We start from the raw sequence: 22,154 nt of genomic DNA, 5'->3' as shown, positions 1-22,154 counted from the left end.
GCCCTCAAATTTTTTTTAGTGAAAATCCAAATTGAATTAGCTTAATTTGAAAGACTTTAAAGAAAATCATATATTCTAGAATGTAATATGAAAACACTCTATAAATATTAACATATTTTAAAATCAATATCGAGAAAATATATCTCTGTACCTACCCCTCCCTCACTATTTAAAATTGTACTTTTATTTTGGTCACTAGTACCAGTCTTTTGGAACTTGTGACGTCAAACAAAACAAAATGGCGGACCATCTGGAAGGAAAAACTCAATGTTTTGAAGAATCAAAATATATCAAAATCCTCAGCTAGAATCGTTCGTTAGTGTAGGAGTTTCTCATGGATAAAGAACTAGAAAAATTTCGAGCGCAAAAAGCTCAAGAATACAAGGCAAAGAAGCAAAAAGATCAAATATTTGGCTTATTCAAAGTTCCTGAATGGAGCAAGACGACACTAAACAGAGTTTTAACTTTGGACATCAATTTGGACGTGTGGATTCTGCTCTTAAAGATTGTTTTCTGGTTGATTCTTTGGAGGATATTTATACTTTTAGAATTTGGTACAGTTTTCTTCGTACTATCGATGTTTTATTGGGTTTACACTAGTATGAAGGAAGGCACCCGCAAGCCATGGGAGCCAAGTGCTTATTCTGTTTTTAATAAGGATTTTGAGACCATTGATGGGACGTTTACAGCAGAACAATTTGAGAGAGAGTTGAAGTTTGGTGCTGGAGCTGTAAAGAAAGACTGAAATATTTTTTAGAGAAACTATATTTAGGGACACCACAATCAGCGGAGTTGGGACTCCCTCACAAAATATAATAATACTAATAATTATGAAGATCAGAACTTTATTCATAACACTTAGCAATTAGACCCACAGCCTGGATGGTCTATGAGTCAATAGCTTATTGACTATTAACTTGTAGACCATGAGAGAGAGAGAGATCTTATGGTTTTAATATAAACCTACTACTAATAGGTTTAATAAGTCAGGGTTTGTGCTACTCTTTCGATACAAAATTCAAGGACTTTTTAAGCAACTTTTCAAGCACAAAAATTCGATTTTCAAGGACAAATTTTTTTGTATTAGAACGTGGTTTAATTATTGATTCAATGTTACAGTGCAGCTAATTCAGCCGGGACCATGTCCACCAATAAAAAACCGTCATGACACGCAAACAACCAATAAACAAGCAACCAGAAAATTAGGTTATAATAGATTATTTTTGCATTGCTTTGGTCTTTAAAACTACTACTTTTTGCTACTAGTGATTGCTTTGTACAATATTCTTGGATAATAGTGCTATATGAATAAAATGATCACTTATGGACCACAGTTAGCTCAGCCAATCAGAGTGCAGGATTTGTTATAGACCATATACTAGAAGAAATTATTTGTTAGTCGATACATTGAAGTGTACAAATTCGTTAGCAGTGGAGCATTTAATCACCAAAGCTATACAACTATAAGATATTACTAATGAAAACTATAAAGCTTTTTAGAAAAATCTACTGACACAACAAGGCAGGTAGTAGAACATGCTGCATGTGAAAGATGAAATATAGAAGCATAAACTAGGGATCAGACAAGTGGGTAAACATAATATGGCAAAGAATATGCAAAAAAGTCCATCTTGTTAAAAAGAAATAAATGCTAGACCAAGGATAGCAGAGGCGAACAAGAATAAATTGGGGTTAAGTATGACTTTGGAATGACTCATTCTTTTTGATTGAGGAAACCAGGAAGCTAGCAGGCTAAACTGGTCTTATTTTGATTTCAACTTTCTTAAGTGAATAATATAAACCCAGCCATGTATACCAGTTTATTCCTTTTCCATTATGATAATTTGGACCACCAAGGTACTGGCCATTAGGGTTGGAATTATGACACCCATTATACCACCAAGCACCTGTGAACAACACTGCACAGTGTCCAGCATCATTAGAGTCATTGTCGCGATCTTTGGTGGAGAATTGCCTTCCATTGTGAGCAGAATTAAAGGAATCACCTGCTGTTCCTATACGAGATACAATCCAATCCCTCTTTAGATTAATTATATTAATGGTATTCCTTCATAGCCAATGGCTGGCCTGAGATCCTTGTTCAATAATTCAATTGCAATGACTTCACAGGAACAACTTAGCACCTCTACTCACATAAGCTAGTCAAGGGCGGATTCAGGGAGCTTCCCTTTCAGCAGAAAAACAAAACAAAACAAAACTGAAGAATTAGATGCTTTTTTTATTGTTTTCCGTTGTGTTGACGGAAGAAACTCAATTAGCCCCCACCCCCCTAAACTCAATTAGCCCCCCTTTTTTGGCTGGATCTGCCCTTGCTAGTGTCCAGGTTGACCAAGGAAGGCAACCCAATGAAACGAGTGGTGAGAGATGGTGTAATTAACAGGGCACCATGCACCTCTGTGCTTCCCACGAACCAACGAATCAAATCAGGAATATCAATAGCTAAATTAATTACCTGAGTATGAACCAATCGTTACACGATAATTATCCGCTTCGCTAGACACAAGAAAAGAGTTGTATTCTGCATATCGAGTGTTCCCCTCAAAATCCTCAAGGTCGAATCGTAAGCGGTAGGTTCCCTGTGACGTCATCGCGTGTATGTTTTCCAATCCCAACCAGTACTCTCCTGACTTGTTACCAAATCCCCATTTGTAATCGTCCCAGTTACGGTAGAAGTCGACCGAGCCGTCCATTCTTTTCTGGATTACTGTCCAGTCTCCCCCAGTGGTTGTCATATCGCAGAAAACAGGTACTGGATGTTGAGAGATTGGATGAATATGGTATACTCCACTGATCTTCAATGGGACCTCTGCACATGAACGATAGGAGAAAATCTATAAAAGAAATAAATCAAAGTTGACGGCACTATACTAACTACTGGTTAAGTTAATCATTTTTTCAAAATTAATAAAATAAGTGAAGAGAAAGATGGGCTGTTGTTTTAGCTAGCTGAACTCCCAAAAATAATAACAAAAAAAAAGTAACTGAAAAACAGTTTAAGATATACTAACCATTGGATATATGTGGTTGAATCTCCCATCTTCTTTTAAACCATCAGGTCTGAGATGACTGTCGCTCGTCAGAATTTCACACAAATGAAGACCATTTTTGGCTTGTTCCTTAAAGTTGACAGATGTACATGAGTCTTTGATACGAGTGCAATATTGCAGGCACGCTAACTCATCTTACACTTGAACGGCTGTAATGCTTCCGCGAGAAAACCTTCGACTAGTTTTCTTTAACGAAAAATATTGATAGTGGAAACTGTTGGGAATAATTGCTGGGAAGTCAACTTCACGTTGTCCGTCTTGAAAAGAAGGACGAATGAAAAGATGAACCACCAGAATTAGATAAAAAAGAGCGAGTTTGGTCACTACAAACGCCATCTCTGACTGAATCGAATTTCTTCTTCGAATACAATAAAGTTATTGTTTTTGAAATATAAAAAAGGAATGAGAAAGAGAAATTTTAAATATTTAAGAGAATATTTCTTAGTTATACTCTTAAACAATGGTATTTGCTATGCATGCATCACAGACTTCCTATATAGTCCTATACACAATAAATTGACACCAGCCGCGTCGTATAAGAGTTCAACGAGTTTAAAAGTTTTTAGAAGTCAAGGAAACTTAGAAACTCCCCGTGTGTTCCAGTCAATTAAATTACACGAACATGATAATGAAAAAGAAAAAATATCAATAAAGCTGAGGAGATGTCCTGCCGTGCGCGAGTAATTTGCTTAGAAACTCTTGAGAATTTTAAGTTTTGCAACTGGTCTACATTGTAAAATCGGGGCCATTCGTATCCTTCAAAGCTTGCATTTGATAAAGGAAGGGTTCTGCGCGAATTCGAACCAAAAGAAAATATCGATAGTTTACCAATAGATCCCCCAAGATTATGAATAAAGACAAGTTCCATCGCGGCTGAGATCGAAACAAGGAGTTTTAAAAACTTTCACGTATCCAGTTCCAAAGTTCATACCGGATTTTGTTGAGGTTCAACACGATTGCCGAGTTAAAAATATAATAATGCTTTATTCATTAGCTTCTTTACCTAATCCTTATCACACGAAAATTTCTTTTTTCCTTTAATTTTCTTGTGATTTCCTCAGAGTACTTTCTTTCGTTCTTATAGTATTTTTTCTAAAAAAAAAACTTGTCATCGCTATTCACAACACAAGCAGCCGAGCAGTGACGCTTCTCAACTGGGGTCGAACTGAAAGCATGATTTCGATGTAGACTAGTAATGAAATTATAATCTAGGAGTAGATCTACTTTTGTTTTTTTAATTTTTCAAGCAGCACTCACGCGATAAGAAGGTTCTAACTATTAAGAAGATATAACTAGTGTTATGGGATTGACCGCTCTCGGTAGAGCTACTCGGGATCTTTATTCTACTTCTCTTCTTCTATACTCTATCTCTACTCTTCTGACTTAAACTAATTACATGAGCTCTATTTATAATAACTTCATGACAGGTGTCATTCTACAATCAATATGATATCATCGCTGTGCCTTGATTGGCTAATGGAAATAGTAAATTCCTAAGTGTGATATCTTATTAAGAATAATACGAGTGAAAATCATAGAACTAAACATAACTTAAACTAAAGATAATATGTGAATATATGGTAAATGTATAGAAAGGTCTACGAGGAATATATGTATCATAAGATTTAAAAGAATAGTGCTAAAATAACTAAGCAAAGGGGTAAAGAGTGTGTAGGGCGTAACCATAGGTGTATACATGCTAATGGGAGGAGCTAAGTAGTTTACTTGTAAATTCAAAGCATACCATCATCTGAACTCGTCGTGCGTGATGGCAGCCTTACTGAACTCTTATATTGATATTTTCAATAACTAATTGATCGTTCTTTATCTTGTTTTCATACGATAAGAAATAGTAATTAAAAAACTGATGTCTAGCTTAGTCTGTAAAAACATTAATTTTCTCTCTCATAACACTAGCTAAAAACTAGTGTGAGCTGCGTCGGTGTTTCTAATGAAACAGTAATGATGAAAAGGTAAATTATACACCGTGAAAAGATGAAAAAACTTACTGACGTTTCGGACGCTAGTCCTTCGTCTCCGTTTTTTCATCTTTTCACGGTGTATAATTTACCTTTTCATCATTACTGTTCTAACTATTATTTACCTTTGACTGAGTCCTAACTTTAACTAACTTTAGCCCACTTTTTACGGCGTGGTGGGTCCCAGTTAATTATTCAGTTAACAAAGTAACATAAAAAAGTTTAACTAAGAAATTCTTTTCAACATTTTTCTTCGGCTTCCTCTCACTTCCTCACTAATCACTTTCATTAGAGAAGATTCGGTCAGAGATGGCGTTTGCGTAGCGACCTAATAACCCGCTCTTTTTTAAGTATTTTTGTATAGTTGCCATCTTATTACCACAATGTGGTTTCTTGAACATAATTTTGACGAGAAGGATTGAAATTCGATATATACATAACACGAAGTATAAAGAAAAGAAGCAGAGTAATAAAAAAACTGGGATCCCTGTGGAGTTTTAAACAAGAACATACTTGCACGCCGTTCTCTTGACGACTTGACGTCACTAATTTTGGCGCGAAAATGTGACCAATCAAGAACCTCCCTTTACTCTCCCCAGGGTCTTGTATGAATTTCACACCAGTACAGCGCCTGCTTGTTTTCGTCAGCTTCCATCATTTTCAGGAGTTTTTCCTCATTGTTTTCGAAATGGCTGAAGATATTCTATATAAAGCAGAGTACGCTAAATCTAACAGATCTTCCTGTAAACTATGTAAGGTCAATATCGGGAAAGAGTCACTTCGTGTGGCGAAAATGGTCCAGGTATAAGCTTGTTTGTCCCGAACTAAGTATATTCTCCTTGTGCATGATATTCTGATAAGTTGTTGTTTGATCACTGATTTTACAAACACTAAGCTTTCGTTTCCTTTTTTTCAGTCGCCGCACTTCGATGGGAAGGTAAAATTCTCCCTATTTTATTGAACTTGATGTATTCTTACGATATTACAGCGATCGTGCAATCTAGCTTATTGATAAGGTTATGTACTACGTTCAGAAACAGACCTTTTATAGGTACTATCGTCGTGTACGGATTAAAGAAGTACGTCATAGGTTTCCGAACACACGAGTGTGACTTAGAAATTTTGCTTCTCCTCACTTAGAAAAAAAATTAAGTGAAGACACCAAGAATCGAACTCGGTACCTTCGGCACCAAAGAACTACTACAATGCCAACCCCAACCCTAACCCTAAACCTAACCAGCAGCATCAGCATGTGTACATAAATATTTATTATAGTTTAATTTATGCTATCGTAGGGTACGACTACTAGCCGATTACTCGAAATTTGAAATTGAATAGAATTCCCCTGACAATTCCCGTACACGACAATACAACCCTTTTATATTTGAACACTCATAATTTGCCAGAAATACTTCAATAATACAACACAAGGAAATGAAATATTAGTAATAAATTCCAATAATTAGTTTTCGATAAATATAACAAGACTGTTAACATGAAGCAAACATCTGTAGATATGTTAAAGTATATGTAAATATGTTGGGATTGGCATCGGAAGGCAGAAGGGGAGGGGAGGGGTTAGGAATCCACAAGCAGGGCGATCAGTAAATACATATTGAAATTTACTTCTATTGATGTTCAGTGTTTATCCTGTGGGTGGGAGTGGGGATGGGGTGGGGGGGATGGGGTGGGGGTGGGGGGGGGGGGGGTTGAGGGTCACTTTGGTTACCTCTAATTCCTTTCTTGTTATTGTCCTGGAAGATCAATATACAATATATACAATACAATTTTATTTGGCACCTTATACTAATAGTACATGAGTGTTTGATTCCAAATATATTATAGGTATATATATATACTATGTATTAGGTGATTTTCTTATTTCATTTTCACGTATCAGCATACATTGATGAATGTATGCTGATATGGCTCTTTGTAGAGACGCTGATTTTGAATTGATTAAGAACATAAAACGACCGTCAGCGCTCAAATTGTTGATCATGAAATATCATGAAATATCTGCTAAAACTCACCACTGCATGGCGCACAGCAATGTCATCAGGGCTCAGTTGTACGAAGGGTAGATAGTGCCTTCAAACGGATAAATCTAATCCAGTGGTTAAATTTATTGGATAACGGCATCAACATATCCACTGGATAAGGATTTATCCATCATATACGGCAATATCCACCTTAAGTACAACTGGACTCAGAAGAATAACTTTCCTGGAGAAGTCAATATTGTATTTTTTTAGGTTCCAAACTGGTTCCACTATTCCTGCTTCTTCAAGAAAATAAAACCAGCATCTGTCAGTGATATAGCTGGGGTTGATTCACTCCGGTGGGAAGACCAAGAAAAGATTAAAAATAATGTTGGTGGAGCAACTAAGAGTGGAGCAGCTTCATCTTCCACAAACACAACAAAGCTAAAGGAAGATAAAGATTTGATTGCAGAATATGCTAAATCAAGCAGGAGCTCCTGCAAAGGATGCGAAGAAAAGATTGAAAAAGTAAGCCATTTTAGAACATGTCTAAAAATCACCTGAACCTTAAAAACATTCAAATTTTATCAATTTTGTGAAACGAACTTTTGCTGATCATTAGGTCAATGCATGACATAACTCACATGTCTAATTGGAAATTTTGAACCCTTATACTTGGTAATTTTGTATGGATAAACTTTTTGAGCTATATTTTGTCTGAGTCTTTATTCATTTATATCATGTTTGATTGTCACTACTTCAGGGTGAACTTCGTCTTGCTAAAATGATGGAGCCTTCAGCGGAATCCAATGCACCAATGGGAATTGGTCTGATTCCTCGATGGCACCATGTTGACTGTTTCGTAGAAGAATGTGAGAACTTAGAGGTAGACTCTAGTATTACAGCAGAATGCTTTACGGGATTCAATAAGCTTGAAAAGACAGATCAAGATATGTTGAAAAAGAAACTTGGAGCTTCGAAAGACAAGAAAAAATCATCTGGGAAGGGAAAGAAACGGAAGGTGGAAGAAGAGGAAAAACCACAGAAAAAGCAAAAGACTGCTGAAGAAGAAGCTGAAGAAAAAGCATTAAAGGTTTAATGAGAAAAAAAGATGATTGTATTATGAAAGGGGGTGAGGGAGTTTTAGAAGTGATATGTGGTTGTGAAGGACATGAGCAAAGAATCAGTTAGATATAACAAGGAAATCATAGGTTAACATTGGTACAAACAGAGCAAGATCTTGGCTAAGGGAATAGTGATATTAAGATGTACAGTATATGACTTGTACTTAATCGAAGGGATGCCATAGTGAGAATCCAATGTTCTTGAATAAATTCTCTTGTCATGATTTTTTCTTTTTCATTTCCAGGAACAAAGTAAATTGGTATGGAAGATAAGAGATGAATTAAATGATAATTGCCCTCTTATGGTTCTGAGACAAATGCTAGAAGATAATGGACTCAGTTCTCAGGGTGGAGAAGCATCTGTAAGTTATTACTCTTATAAAGCTATAAAACAGCCTGTTGTGGTCACATTTAATTTTATTACTCCCTAGTTTTTCTAAAGAAAGTTTGTACTATGAGTGTTACACATATATATTAGAATGGTTTTCATTAACCCATGAAACAAAGTGAACTAATAGTCACAGTGAGTGTAATAGTCACAAAAAGACAAAATAAAACACAAGAATTATTATGATGTACAGTGCTTAATATACTTAAGTGTATTTAAAAGGTTTATGAAAACCACTCTACAGAAGTGATCAACTTCTTATCCTATATTTCTTTTGTATGTAATTTTAGCTTCTTGATCGCTGTGCTGATGGCATGGCTTTTGGAAGACTTCTTCCCTGTGAGGAATGCAACAATGGAACCCTTGTTTACAGGTCAGAATACCCTCATTAGTGATCTTAGGACTAAATAGACCTAATTCTTGGTGCAATGTTTTAACCCTTACAGACCATGTCTTATTCCTTTAAAGATTTAGGATTCTTTGTTTGAGTTGTATCGGCATTCCATATTCATACATCTTCTCAAGTGATCATTGATGGAATGATACTATTGAGAATAATGACATGTGATTTGAATTGGGAAAGCATTGCACCAAGATTAATTTTCCTTCTATTAACGGCTGCTGGATATCCAGATATGATCATTAGCTATTAAGATTGGAATGATAAGAAGTGAACATTTAAGAGGTCTAACTGGCTGCCCTAAGAGGCATTTGACCAGACAAGAGCTAATTTTGGCCAGACAAGAGTCAATGTTGGCCAGACAAGAGCCAATGTTGGCCAGACAAGAGTCAATGTTGGCCAGGCAAGAGCCAATGTTGACCAGACAAGAGCCAATGTTGGCCAGACAAGAGTCAATGTTGGCCAGACAAGAGTCAGTGTTGGCCAGGCAAGAGCCAATGTTGGCCATACAAGAGCCAATGTTGGCCAGACAAGAGTCAGTGTTGGCCAGACAAGAGCCAATGTTGGCCATACAAGAGCCAATGTTGTCCAATTGTCAAGACATTAAATATTGTGTCCTGTCTTTACAAACAAACACACAGATTCTCAAGAGGGTTCCACAGCTCATGGACAACAGATTTATAGTATTTTTGATGTCAAGTTGTTTTTTAATGTAGACATGACTGCTATGGCTGTACAGGCAATATGTCAGAATGGACAAAGTGTATGTTTGTTACTCAAGACCCTAAAAGAGCAAACTGGGTTATTTCAAAGGAACTGAAGGAGGAGGTGGAATACTTGTAAGTAGAATTATTAATAGTAGAATATGAAATATTTGGGAGAGCTAAAGCCGATTGTTTGATTTTTATCCATTTATTTATTCATTGCATTCATCCATCCGTCTGTCAATCCATAAAGTCATTTTTTGTCTCAACAGGAAAAAATTCAAATTTGTCAAGAGAAAAAGACTCTTCCCAAAGGCTTCTGCCTTGGCCTTGGCACAGAAAGCTGATGGTTCTGAAACAGCTTCATCGTAAGTCAGTCATTTTTGAAATTAATAGTTTAGTATGCAGGTTTATTGCTGTATAAAATGCACTAAACCTTACACACACTTCAACTCGACGGCTCAACCAACGACTATGATAGTCGTCATGGAAAACTGACGCCATCAAAGTGTATGCATCAATTATATATTTCCATATGAAAATCACAATCTCTACACAGGTGTATTACATTCTTTTTGTACTAAGACTTCATTTTTGTAGGAATTCAGCTCCTCCTGATAAACCTCTATTCAACCAGAAAATAGCTTTAATTGGAAAACTCAAGAAGAGCAAGGTACTTGTGTTTTCTCAGGAATATTATTTGGTTATAAGATTGAATATTGAATTTGTTGTCTTGTTTCCAGGCAAATATTACTGAGGTGATTGAAAGCCTTGGTGGAAAGGTTGTGGAGAAGGTCAGCAATAATGTGAGCTGTTGCATTAGTTCTGCAGGTAAAAGATCTTATATTACAGTGTACCAAGACTTGTAAGTGTCTTCTTAGACTATTTTAGCTTGGGAATAATGTTTTAGACCACTTGCCATCCCTTGAGTATCATTTCTTTGTTTAGCAGTTGTGCATGAGAAGACACATGAATACTGATACTAGTCAAACAATGAATCTTATTGCCAAGAGATTGACATCTGGTCAGAAATGGGAAAAAGTTATGCACAAACTATAAGGGGTCTTTAACCCACAATGGTCTTCTATTTATTGTGTATGTTAGCTGAAGTAAACAAACAAAGCAAAAAGATGAAAGACGCAGAGTCTGCAAACATACCTGTTGTGTCAGAAGAATGTCTTGATGCTGTTAAAAGTGGTGGCGCCGTGTTAAAGATATCACAGCACAGCATTGCACCCTGGGGTAACAACAAGGTAATGCTCATTGGTTGGTTCAATGCATTTGAAAGTCGATTCAAATCAAATCAAATATAGCATTACAATCAATCAATCAACCACTCAATTTATTAACATGACGCCCTCCAGAAACAGGTCCTTTTTGATAAAAGGACCACCTCAAGAGTTTGGAAGCAAGTTGAGGATCTCCTCCAGATAGATCCAATGCAAGCCAGAAAAATGATGATAGACAAAACCAAGTTCAAACATCTGCTCAGAGGACGTTTCCCGGAGCAGTTGTTCCCTAAGGCCAAGAGCGGGCCAAGAGGGAAAACCTGATGATTATGATGATAATGTGCAGGATAAGGTTGCCCTTGATATCCGAGGCTCATGTATATAACGTATGACATCACTGGGTTTATGATTTCAGGGAGTCAGTACAGTTGATGGACCTCCTCCTTCACTCAAGAAAAAGTCGTCAAGCTCTCATTTCCCAGCAGGTAACTTAGCAGTGATTTATCAGCTGTTGTTCTTCTAGTATAAGAGTCTAAGTTGTTGGTATTCTCATAGGTGATATAGAAAAGAAGATTAAGTTATCAGTGAAAGGAGGAGCTGCAGTTGACCCAGAATCAGGTAAATAACAAAAGCAAAAACAACACCACCACCACCACCACCAACAACAACAACAACAATGATAGTAGTAACATTAGTTACAAAAAAATTGAGTTGAATTAAGTACGAGAGCAGAAGCAGCAGCATTATTATCATATGATTGACAACAACCCAACAAACAAATTAACATCGGCAAAAATAGTAGCTGTAACAGTTCAATGTCAACAACAACACTGCAGCAATAGCAACAACAGCTGTGTCTTAGTAATGACAAGAACCAGATGTTCTCGGTTCTACTGCTGTTGATTTACTGAGCAGAAAAATTAACACTGCAAACATTATATGCAGTAGAAGCCTATTAATGGTCAACAACGTGTGTATAATAACTGCTTCTATCCTGCCATTGTCTACAATATAAACTCCACTGCAAATACTTCAGGTAAAGAGGACTCCTGTCACGTGCTTCAAGTCAAAGGAGACATCTACAATGCCATATTAGGACTAGTAGACATCGTGAGGGGAACCAACTCCTACTACAAGCTTCAAATCCTTGAGAAAGATCATGGACCAAAGTAAGAACCTCAATTGCGCATGGTTTTTAGCATTGTTTTTTTTTTTCATTATAATTACCTAGAAATAGTTTTCAATATTTGCTGCAAATGTTGCTGTCTGTTGACACTAATTTTTTCCTTTCCTTTCCTTTCCTTTCCTTTCCTTTCCTTTCCTTTCCTTTCCTTTCCTTTCCTTTCCTTTCCTTTCCTTTCCTTTCCTTTCCTTTCCTTTCTTTTCCTTTCTTTTCCTTTCCTTTCCTTTCCTTTCCTTTCCTTTCCTTTCCTTTCCTTTCCTTTCCTTTCCTTTCCTTTCCTTTCCTTTCCTTTCCTTTCCTTTCCTTTCCTTTCCTTTCCTTTCCTTTCTTTTCCTTTCCTTTCCTTTCCTTTCCTTTCCTTTCCTTTCCTTTCCTTTCCTTTCCTTTCCATTCCTTTCCTTTCCATTCCTTTCCATTCCATTCCTTTCCTTTCCTTTCCTTCCCTTCCTTGCTTGCTTCTCTCTCTATTTGTCTTCACTTCTCTTCGTCCTAATTCTATTCACTTGTAGGTGCTATTTATTTCGTTCTTGGGGACGCGTAGGTACATCTATTGGAGGGAACAAGCTAGAGGTACGAAATAATCAATGAAATAATATCAATAAAGACAATAAAGCCTTGCACGAAGACATTCGTTGCACTCTCTGTGTTGTAAAAGTAGATGGTTTTTCTTGATCTGCACATAGGTGCAAGCGTAGCTCAGTTGGTTACTGCGCAGCCTTCAGACCTTGAGGTCCACGGTTCGATCCTTAGGATCTCCACGTCTGTTTCGACTTCTCTCTAATCCGTGTGGCTTCAGCTTTAAATACTCTTTAAACAGAGCACTGATGGAGAGAGGGGGTAAAGTGCGCACCGTCGGCTTCCATTGATAACAGTTGAATTTCAACTGAAGGAACTACCGACGTTAAATATAGGTACTTTACCTTTTTTTTAGGTTGACATGAGATGCTATTTCATGGTTGCGCACTGCATCTAACGGCCTTTACCAGCGGGCCTTGAAGTGTTGAGTTAACAATCCACTGCAACACCGTCAAACGCAATTCTTCGTTTCGCTTAAAAAAGTTCTCGAGCAAATGCCTGTGTCGCTTGTTAAAACATCCAAAAATCCTTCTTGGTTACAGTATCTCAAGATAATGGTTGAAATTGTTTTTCTTATAGAGTTTTTCACGTGGTGAAGCGATTTCAAGATTTTGTGAACTTTATGAAGAGAAGACAGGTGCTGTGAATCAAAATATTTGAAAATAAAAATCTTCCTTAGATTTAGAAATGTAATTAGTGATGGAAATGGCATTGAAAATGATCTCGATTGTCTATAGGGAACAGTTGGCATAACCGAAAGTCTTTTGTGAAACATCCAAATCGATTCTTTCCTCTTGAGATTGACTATGGACAGGTGAGGATGATTTATGATACAGAACACTTTATTGCTGTACGTTTATAGTGTTATTTTCTGGTATTAGGATGAAGAAGAATTGAAGAAACACTCAATCGCTGCAGGAAGCCAGAGCAAACTACACCTTAGAGTACAGGAACTCATTAAGATGATTTTTGATGTGGAATCCATGAAGAAAGCTATGGTCGAGTTCGAGGTATATAGATTACTTTCTTTCTCGGGGTTCCTGTGGAACACCTGTAAAATGAAACCCGTTCTTCCTCTTTGGTCGCCAAAACTGCAATTAACCGCTATGGCGCATGCGTCTTGTACTGCTGTAATGCATCGTAGGCTCAGGTCTACGAATATTTGCTGGTTGTCTTGCCGAGCAATTGTCGGGTTACAAAATTAAAGATATTTAAGAACCCCTGGTTAGCGCCACTGCGTGTCTAGTATAATAAACGAAAAAAGGCTGCAATTAAGGCTTGTTGCGCATCTCAACTGCATGTAATAACCCCTATTAATGTTTGTTTTCTTTAGATTGATTTGAAGAAGATGCCACTTGGAAAACTGACAAGACGACAAATCGAACGAGCCTACACTACACTGGGTGAAGCACAAAAGGTATTTTAAAAGCCAACAAAATACATAAAAGCCAACAAAGTGCATGTTTGAAAGCCAACAAAATACATAATTGAAAGCCAACAAAATGCATATTTGGAAGCCAACAAAGTGCATGTTTGACATTTTTGACAAAGACATTTTTCCTTCGTCCCAGCTCTTCAGAACTAGTGTGCGACGTTGCCCGCACCGTTCATCAGGGTATCGATAAAATTTGAATGTCTTTTTTTGGAAGGGTAGCTTTCGTATGACTGAGAAAATCCACTACACGCGGCACGGTCACGGGGCAAGCAAACATTGCGCGCCAAATTATAGCTGCATCAGGGAGAACCCTCGGGCGTGTCGGTCTCACAATCACGGCAAAACGCATCAGTAACATAAAGTTTACGTCGAATCAATCACTATGCGCAAGATTACTGCTTATCCTGTGAGATTGATGCAACACAACATCAGCAGTAATCATTTAGAAAAGCACAGTATTACAAAATTTAGACAAAAATAAACGTTACTTGTGATAGATTCGATATTCGAAAACATGATTTAAAGGAATATTTCTTTCCCTTTTCAGATCATATCAGAAGGTGGCAATCGAAATGCTCTGCTCGACGCATCAAATCGATTCTATACGTTGATACCTCATGACTTTGGCATGAAAAATCCTCCAATGCTGGACAACATGGACCTTATAAATGTAGGTTCGATTTACTGGCAGGTTATGGGATCAGTGATTTCACATCTTTCTTTGATCTCTAAACTGAAGCCACATTGAATGCTGTACTTTGAACATATCCTATATTTCAAAAATAGTTTTTAGCAAAAGAGTTGTTAACGCTCCCAACAAACTCTTCATTTGATCTGCGTTAGTGTTCTCTTCGCTTTCCGAATTCTTCTTTTCTGTGCCCTCTTTTTTCCCTTTTTTACTTCCTTCTTCTCCTCCTCCTCCTCCTCCTCCTCCTCCTCCTTCTTCTTTTGCTTGAGGGAGAGCTGCAAGCAATCCAAACGTGCGAACGTCTCATATGAAATTTAGAATTGTCTTTAGTCTAAGGTGAGCATGTTGGACAACCTTTTGGAAATTGAAGTGGCTTACAGTCTTCTCAAAAGCGGTGGAGATGATGCTAAAGATCCTATTGATGTGAACTACGAGAAATTGAAGACCAACCTAGATGTGAGTATAGCATGATTGGTGTGAGTGAAGACTTAAATCTTGCTCACAAAGAGCTAAATAATTCATTGATCCACAAAAAAAAAAAAATGATTGAAAGAAAAAAAATCGAAATTTTAACAGAGATTTCTTGTCCACATCTGCGGTTGTATTTTTAAAATTCACGACCGCAAATTAAGTTAGTTTAGTCTAGCATATCACAAAGTTACTTCGAGAGAAAATTTAGTTCAAGTTTCTCAAGGCTGCGACGCCAAAAGGATTAACTTGTTTCTTACACATTTTTAGGTTTTGGAACATTCGAGCCCAGAGTTTGTGATGATTCAAGAATACGTCAAGAATACGCATGCTGCTACTCATCAACAGTATGAACTCAACGTTCTTGATGTGAGTATTTGTTGTAACGTTTCTTCACCATTATCATCATCATTTTCATCATCATCATCGCCACTGTCTTCGTCCATCATCATGTTCACTATATCATCATCACCATCATCATCACCACTATCTTCTTCCATCATCCTTTTTACCATATCATCATCACCATCATCATCACCACTATCTTCGTCCATCATCATGTTCACTATATCATCATCACCATCATCATCACCATCATCATCACCATCATCATCACCACTATCTTCGTCCATCATCATGTTCACTATATCATCATCATCATCTTCACTATATCATCATCATCATTATCACCACCACCATAATCAAAATCACTAGCAGTATCATTGACATCCGATCAGCGCCATTGATAAATCTGAATGAGCATCATGAAGCGCCATGAATTTTGATATGTGCGCTATATAAGTTCCATTATTATTATTATTATCATGTATTATCACCACTATGTATCAACATGATCACCACCACCACTACCACCACCCCCCTCCGCCCCCATCACCACCACCACCACCACCACCCCCCCCACCACCACCACTACCACCACCACCACCACCACCACCACCACCACCCCCCCCCCCCACACCACCACCACCACCAACACCCCCACCACCACCACTACCACCACCACCACCACCACCACCCCCCCCCCCCCACCACCACCACCACCAACACCCCCACCACCACCACCACCACTACCACCACCACCACCCCCACCACCATCAACATTAACACTAACATCAATACCACGAAACATTCATCATATTATCATATTCAATCCAGATCTTTAAAGTTGACCGACACGGAGAAGCATCACGATACAAGCCTTTCAAGGAACTTCACAACCGTCAACTGCTCTGGCATGGATCTTCTGTCACCAACTATGCGGGTATCTTGTCACAGGGGCTTCGTATTGCACCTCCTGAGGCTCCAGTGGTAAGTCCAATCTCGTACCCAGAACCCTTATTTTTACTGTGCATGCTCAACGGAATCCAATCTCGTACCCAGATCCCTTATTTTTTACTGTGCATGCTCAACGGAATCCGATCTCGCACCCAGAGCCCTTTTTTTTCTGCGCATGCTCAACGGAGTCATTTTTTCGTCGAGCATGCGCAGTAAGAAATAAGGGCTCTAGGTATGAGATTGTGGTAAGCCAGGCCTATTTTGCATGATTGACATTAAAAGTGAGTGTTTTCGATGTTGATTTTAGACTGGCTACATGTTTGGTAAAGGTGTCTACTTTGCAGGTAAGCTAAACTAATTTCTTTGGCCTTGAAATTGTACTAAGATATTTTTTTAAAGGAGCAGAACTCAACTTTCTTTTCTTCTTTTTTTTTTCACTTCAGATATGGTGTCAAAGGTGAGTAATGTCAACATGTCTATCCTATTTTCCCAAATTGTACGAAGGCAGTATTTTACAAGGAATACCATATTTCATTTACAGTCTGCCAACTACTGCAGAACAACACCAACCAACAATGTTGGCTTGTTAATGCTTTGTGAAGTAGCTCTTGGAAATATGTGAGTATTACCATCTTGTATCGTTCTGTATACAGCTCTGTGCTATGTTGCTAAGCTAGCCAGTGTGGCTTTTTTCGTCACTATGTTAATAAATAGATTTTGGCTAGTACAATTTAATTTGAAATTCAGCGTATCATGTTTTGTGGAGGAAGGAAAACCTGAGAACCCTGAGAGAGACATAAAAAACTCTACTGACCTGTGTTTATTTGTTAGGCATGAATTGAAGGCAGCTAACTTCGTCACTAAACCACCCAAAGGAAAACACAGTGTAAAAGGTGAGCTATACCATGCAACATCATAACACATGTACCCCTGACATTATGCTACAACACACAACACCACACCACAGCACACCTAACGACACCACACCATACCACACCACATGTACCCCTGACATTATGCTACAACACAACACAACACCACAGCACAGCTCACCTAACGACACCACACTACACCACACTACACCATATGTACCCCCACATTATACTACAACACACAACACCACAGCACACCTAACGACACCACACCCTACCACACCACATGTACTCCCACATTATACTACAACACACAATACAACACACCTAACGACACCACAGCACACCAAACCACGCAATACCGCACAGCAACATACCACGCGTTGCATCACACCATACAACACAGCACCGCGCCACACGCTGCATCGCTCATTACCACAATGGTCACACTACCACCACACCACAACATACTTCACAAAACCACACCCTGAATGATGGACAATGGGCCAATTCAGTTTGGGTTTTTGTTGTATTTCAAGGTTTGGGCCGTACAGCACCTGATTGCAAAGGCCACAACGTTCTAGAAGACGGTACTATTGTACCAATGGGGAAAGGTGTGGAGAGTAACGTCAAGGACACTAGCTTGCTATACAATGAGTATCCTTTTGAAACAGACTTTATAACAATAACAAAATGAGGCATATTTGGGCCAATATTGTAAGTTTCTTTGCATGTGAACCATTTTGGATGATATGGTCGGGCGTTTGATCGTTTGGGTAGCGAGTTGGGTATGTATGTTCGCTACCCTTTAGGCTGCTCTTGTTTCTAATAACATCACCCAGAGTTACCCAAGAGGTTTGGGCCAGCAAATGGATCTGTTTTCGTGGGGGTCTATTCTCGCCTCTAGATAAAGAGTAGCCTTCGATCCAAAAACTTCACCAGCAACCCTTGAGCATGGTTGGGCCTTCGTGTTGTAAGAAACGTTATTCCTCACGGTTTCTGTGACGTACCTTAACTCACCGCAGATACATTGTATATGACGTATCTCAAATCAATATCAAGTATTTACTGAAGTTAGAATTCAAGTACAAATATGGATGGTAGTCGCGTCATTTCCCTGTGCAAAGAAAATGCCTGGTAACAGTCGCATATGTGAGGACAAACCATAGACTTTGACGTGTATGCAATTTGTTTTGGTTTCATTCGTAGGTCAGTCGTCAATGTCTGCGAAAAAAATAGCTTTTACATCATAAGAGAGGAAAGGTATTTTTTACATTCCGGTGTTAGGCATAAGTTGTGTTTATGCACACATGAAATGCTACAGTATTGCATCAGTTGTTTTGTTTCTCTAATCAGTAGAGTGGTTTTATCTTACCAGTGAAAAAATAGTACGCACAAAAGTTAGTAGTAGACTCTAAAACCATTGTTTTCTTTGTATGGTGGTTTTGTATCAACTAGTAGTAACTAAAATAGTCATTTTTCTTTCACGGTTTAATGAAATAACTCTACCTTTTTATTGTTACTGTTTATATAACCCATTAATAGCACTAAGTGCATTTACGCACACGTTATTAGGGGACAACCATAACATGGTGCACTTTTACCTTTAAGACATCCCATGATGCATCACGGGAATGTCTGTCAATTTCCGGGCATTAGACCTATGGTGACCAGTTTGCATCTACATGCGATACCTTACCTCCCCACCCCCCACGAGTTTAGACTTCTATCTGAGGTCATAAGTACATAGTATTAAATCGGGCGCCAAAGAGGGGCGTAAGATCTTAATGCATGCAGCGAGACTTCGCTAAAGCTCTTCAAATCGAGCGTACTTCTTACGCTACAAAATGTAAACCTTAGATTTCAATTCATGGTTTTAGATCGTAATAAAACTCAAAATAAATATCTCGATAAGCTTCCCCCACTTGGGCAAGTTCTAGACTGTAACGCGAGGTGTCAATTTGAACCGGAGGCCCCAAGAGCACGATAAGAGCTATCTCAATAGACTAGTAAGTGATACTCTGTCCCCGTCTGTTGGCAATCCTTGGTTTGAATACTTAGTCTAAGACGTAAGTATTTTACTCGGTATCAAAGAAGTCAGACATAGCTTCTAGTGCTCTTGGTGGTGTTTGCAGAGGGATTACAAACCCAGACGAGACGTCAACAGCATTTCTGAAACACGACATCCAAAATGTTATCAAGATTGACCCTTTTCGAAAATAAACATGTGAAGTGCATGCGAGTTTGTTCTGGATAGTGCTCTTGATAACGATAATTTCGTAGTTGTTTTGCTAGTGGGTGAATGCCTGAATTGATGCATTTGATTTGTATCAATAATCTTAAAAGAAAATCTACATTTTTGTTTTTTGAGAAAGCTGTTGTGAGATCTTTTAACACGCCCGGTAACACCGCTTTTCCACTTCGATATGACACTACTTGTATATATTGCAAGATCGGGATCGTTTGTTACGAAGGCAAGTCAAAGATTGATTAGGAAATGGATAAAATGTATATTGTGGTGAAAATGCGTAGAGAGGTATCCACGTTCATTCATTATTCTTGCATCTGCTAGCTCAATTAATAAGCAGTAGTTATAAATATTCAATGATCCAAGGTGCGAAAATAGGCAGGAAGTGACTGACAACTGAAAAAAATATCTGGTCAACATGAAACGGTTTGAGAAAATTTAAAATAGTAGTGAAAATGTCTGAATTTAATCTCACATTATAGGGGAAATTCAATCTAAAAGTTTGCCATCTTTTTTTTTTTGGGGTGGGGAAGGCGGTCAGTAGTAACACCAGCATGAGTAAGGGGTTAAAAGCTTGCTGTTTATAATGAAGTATTTCATCCCTTAAAAGCCACATTCATGAATTTGGTAAAGACTATTGCACTAAAATTTTGCTGAATGAGGATTCATAGCCATGCGGGATAATGCTGAAATACCGCCATGCTGAAATACCGCTCTTCGAGTGTTTCAGTGTGGACTTGATCATGCGACTTGCGGCAAAGAAGTTGGCTAGTTTTCTAAATGAAAGACCAAAATTTTAAATTTATTCAAGCAATGTTACTTCAACAGCTACAAAAAAAATATGTTTAAAGCTTCCGATTTCTAAATGTCGCCATGGTGAGGATCTCGCGCAAGGCTACACGGACAATCTAGAATCCCAAAGCTCTCATTCACTAAATATCTCTCCCAAAACCATTTTTACTTCTGGCATTGATCAGTCATTTTTCAGTTGCTTTAATGAAAAACAGTCGGAGGATGCATTAAATTATTAATAAGCCGCAAAAAGACCACACTTTGGAAATTAAGATCCACGTAGAAACCGCCTGCGCAATGATGGCCTTCTATTTACGAATTCTATTTTCTATCTATTAGGCCTACAGAAACAAGTTATATTAATAAATGTTGCAAAAATAATTATTGTTAATATTCCGGTGAGATTTAAATGACTGAATCCTGTTAGTATATAGCATTTCCAAGTGAGATATCTATAATTGAATTTTGTGTTTTCCATGTTTGCAGTGAATTTTTTTCGCGCGCTACATGGGGTCGACTTTTGATCTGTTTGCCTATAATTTTGAAAGTCATTGCCTTAATTCCCTAGTCATTTAGTCTTTATGTAAACAATCGTTATTTCTTATTAGACGATTGTATTGTATATCTTATATATAAACAGTTTCAGTCGATTCAATTGTAGCAAGGGCGTTCTTGAATCTAGACGTGGGTGAAGTTATGGTCAAGGCCAAGTTTACTTTGTTGTTGTTGTTGTTGTTTTTCTTCAGTTTTTTTGTTTGTTTTTGTTTTTCACTTTGTTTGTCTTTATACTTGAGTTTCCTTCGCTGTATTATAAAACATGGGGATTTAAAGCGGATTTCCTCGATCGTTCATTAAGAAGCGAAAAAAGCCGCGCGTATATCAGATGAGATTGAAGTGATAGTAGAAAAGATTTATTTTTCAATCACGCAACCCTCGAATTTATTAACCTCCTATCCTACACACTTTACAAGGGGGAGAGGGGTTGACTTGAAGTTATCTTGGTCAAGCTAATAAGATTTTTATTTATCTATTTATTTATTTATTTATTTATTTATTTATTTATTTACTTTATAAACCGTCCTTATTTCCACTAATGAATGCATGCGATTTCCTAATTATGACGACAACCAAATCTATCCGTTGGTTTTGATAAAGGCTCTTTTCAAATTATTTAGAAAGCAATTTGTCCTTTGTATAGCCCACATAACAAGAACAGAAGGAGGTTAAGTTGTATATCAGTCATTCATCTGCTTGTGCAGCAAACGTATCTCTATTTGGGCAACCAAAAAATTCAATTATTTGGACAAATAGCAATTGGATTGGCTGCGGTTTTGACCTCCATACTTTCTGGAGCTTATTTAATAGTCCGAATCAAAAAAATCTATAGTGTTGTGACTATTTTACCAAAGCTAAAGTTGTACTGATGAATCATCGCACGCGATGCACGTATATATATATATTTATTTATTTCCTTAGTAATAGACCCATTCAATTTCAATAATTTTCAATCTAGGGGGTTTTTTTCTCTCCCAATTATCATAGTTCTCCAGTAAAACGTTTTCACGGTTTTAAGCCCCCAGCTTGGTATTTAGTGCAAGGGGTCTGTAGTGACGTAAATTAGGTAAAGTGCAAGCCTGATTATATTTTTATTGAGCCACTTTTATAGACGGATGTCTATAAGCTAAGAGGGTTCGTAAGGGGACTTTTTGCTGACAATAAAGA

At 37.8% G+C, this 22,154-nt stretch overlaps 3 protein-coding genes across 3 annotated transcripts; 2 read left to right on the top strand and 1 right to left on the bottom strand.

The window, feature by feature from the left end:
- Positions 1–238: 238 nt before the first annotated feature.
- On the top strand, positions 239–1,702 carry LOC148904955 (SAYSvFN domain-containing protein 1-like). Its single transcript, XM_089040778.1, has one exon. The coding sequence runs from the start codon at positions 335–337 to the stop codon at positions 743–745; it is 411 nt and encodes a 136-aa protein (XP_088896904.1). The 5' UTR covers positions 239–334; the 3' UTR covers positions 746–1,702.
- On the bottom strand, positions 829–3,415 carry LOC116301731 (ryncolin-1). The gene is made up of 3 exons (XM_031710836.2): positions 3,030–3,415; positions 2,474–2,852; positions 829–2,015 (listed from the first exon to the last, which is right to left on the bottom strand). Exons 1-3 carry the CDS (start codon positions 3,030–3,032, stop codon positions 1,753–1,755), a joined length of 645 nt encoding a protein of 214 aa, XP_031566696.1. The 5' UTR covers positions 3,033–3,415; the 3' UTR covers positions 829–1,752.
- A 2,275-nt stretch (positions 3,416–5,690) lies between these two features.
- On the top strand, positions 5,691–19,632 carry LOC116301728 (poly [ADP-ribose] polymerase 1). Its single transcript, XM_031710833.1, has 29 exons — positions 5,691–5,849; positions 5,964–5,984; positions 7,303–7,557; positions 7,793–8,122; positions 8,399–8,515; positions 8,832–8,914; positions 9,658–9,780; positions 9,918–10,013; positions 10,246–10,318; positions 10,389–10,476; positions 10,750–10,898; positions 11,290–11,359; positions 11,430–11,492; positions 11,911–12,043; positions 12,567–12,627; positions 13,213–13,270; positions 13,371–13,447; positions 13,515–13,643; positions 13,967–14,050; positions 14,616–14,738; positions 15,087–15,212; positions 15,495–15,593; positions 16,401–16,553; positions 16,828–16,864; positions 16,964–16,977; positions 17,062–17,138; positions 17,352–17,413; positions 17,932–18,049; positions 18,418–19,632. The coding sequence occupies exons 1-29, from the start codon at positions 5,736–5,738 to the stop codon at positions 18,494–18,496; spliced, it is 3,012 nt and encodes a 1,003-aa protein (XP_031566693.1). The 5' UTR covers positions 5,691–5,735; the 3' UTR covers positions 18,497–19,632.
- Positions 19,633–22,154: the final 2,522 nt, after the last annotated feature.

The sequence above is a fragment of the Actinia tenebrosa genome, unplaced genomic scaffold (assembly GCF_029948245.1).
Source record: "Actinia tenebrosa isolate PJP-AT-01 unplaced genomic scaffold, QUT_ActTen_1.0 PGA_scaffold8__29_contigs__length_14323225, whole genome shotgun sequence".
Lineage (NCBI taxonomy): Eukaryota > Metazoa > Cnidaria > Anthozoa > Actiniaria > Actiniidae > Actinia > Actinia tenebrosa.
This window is presented reverse-complemented; position numbering and strand designations above follow the sequence as displayed.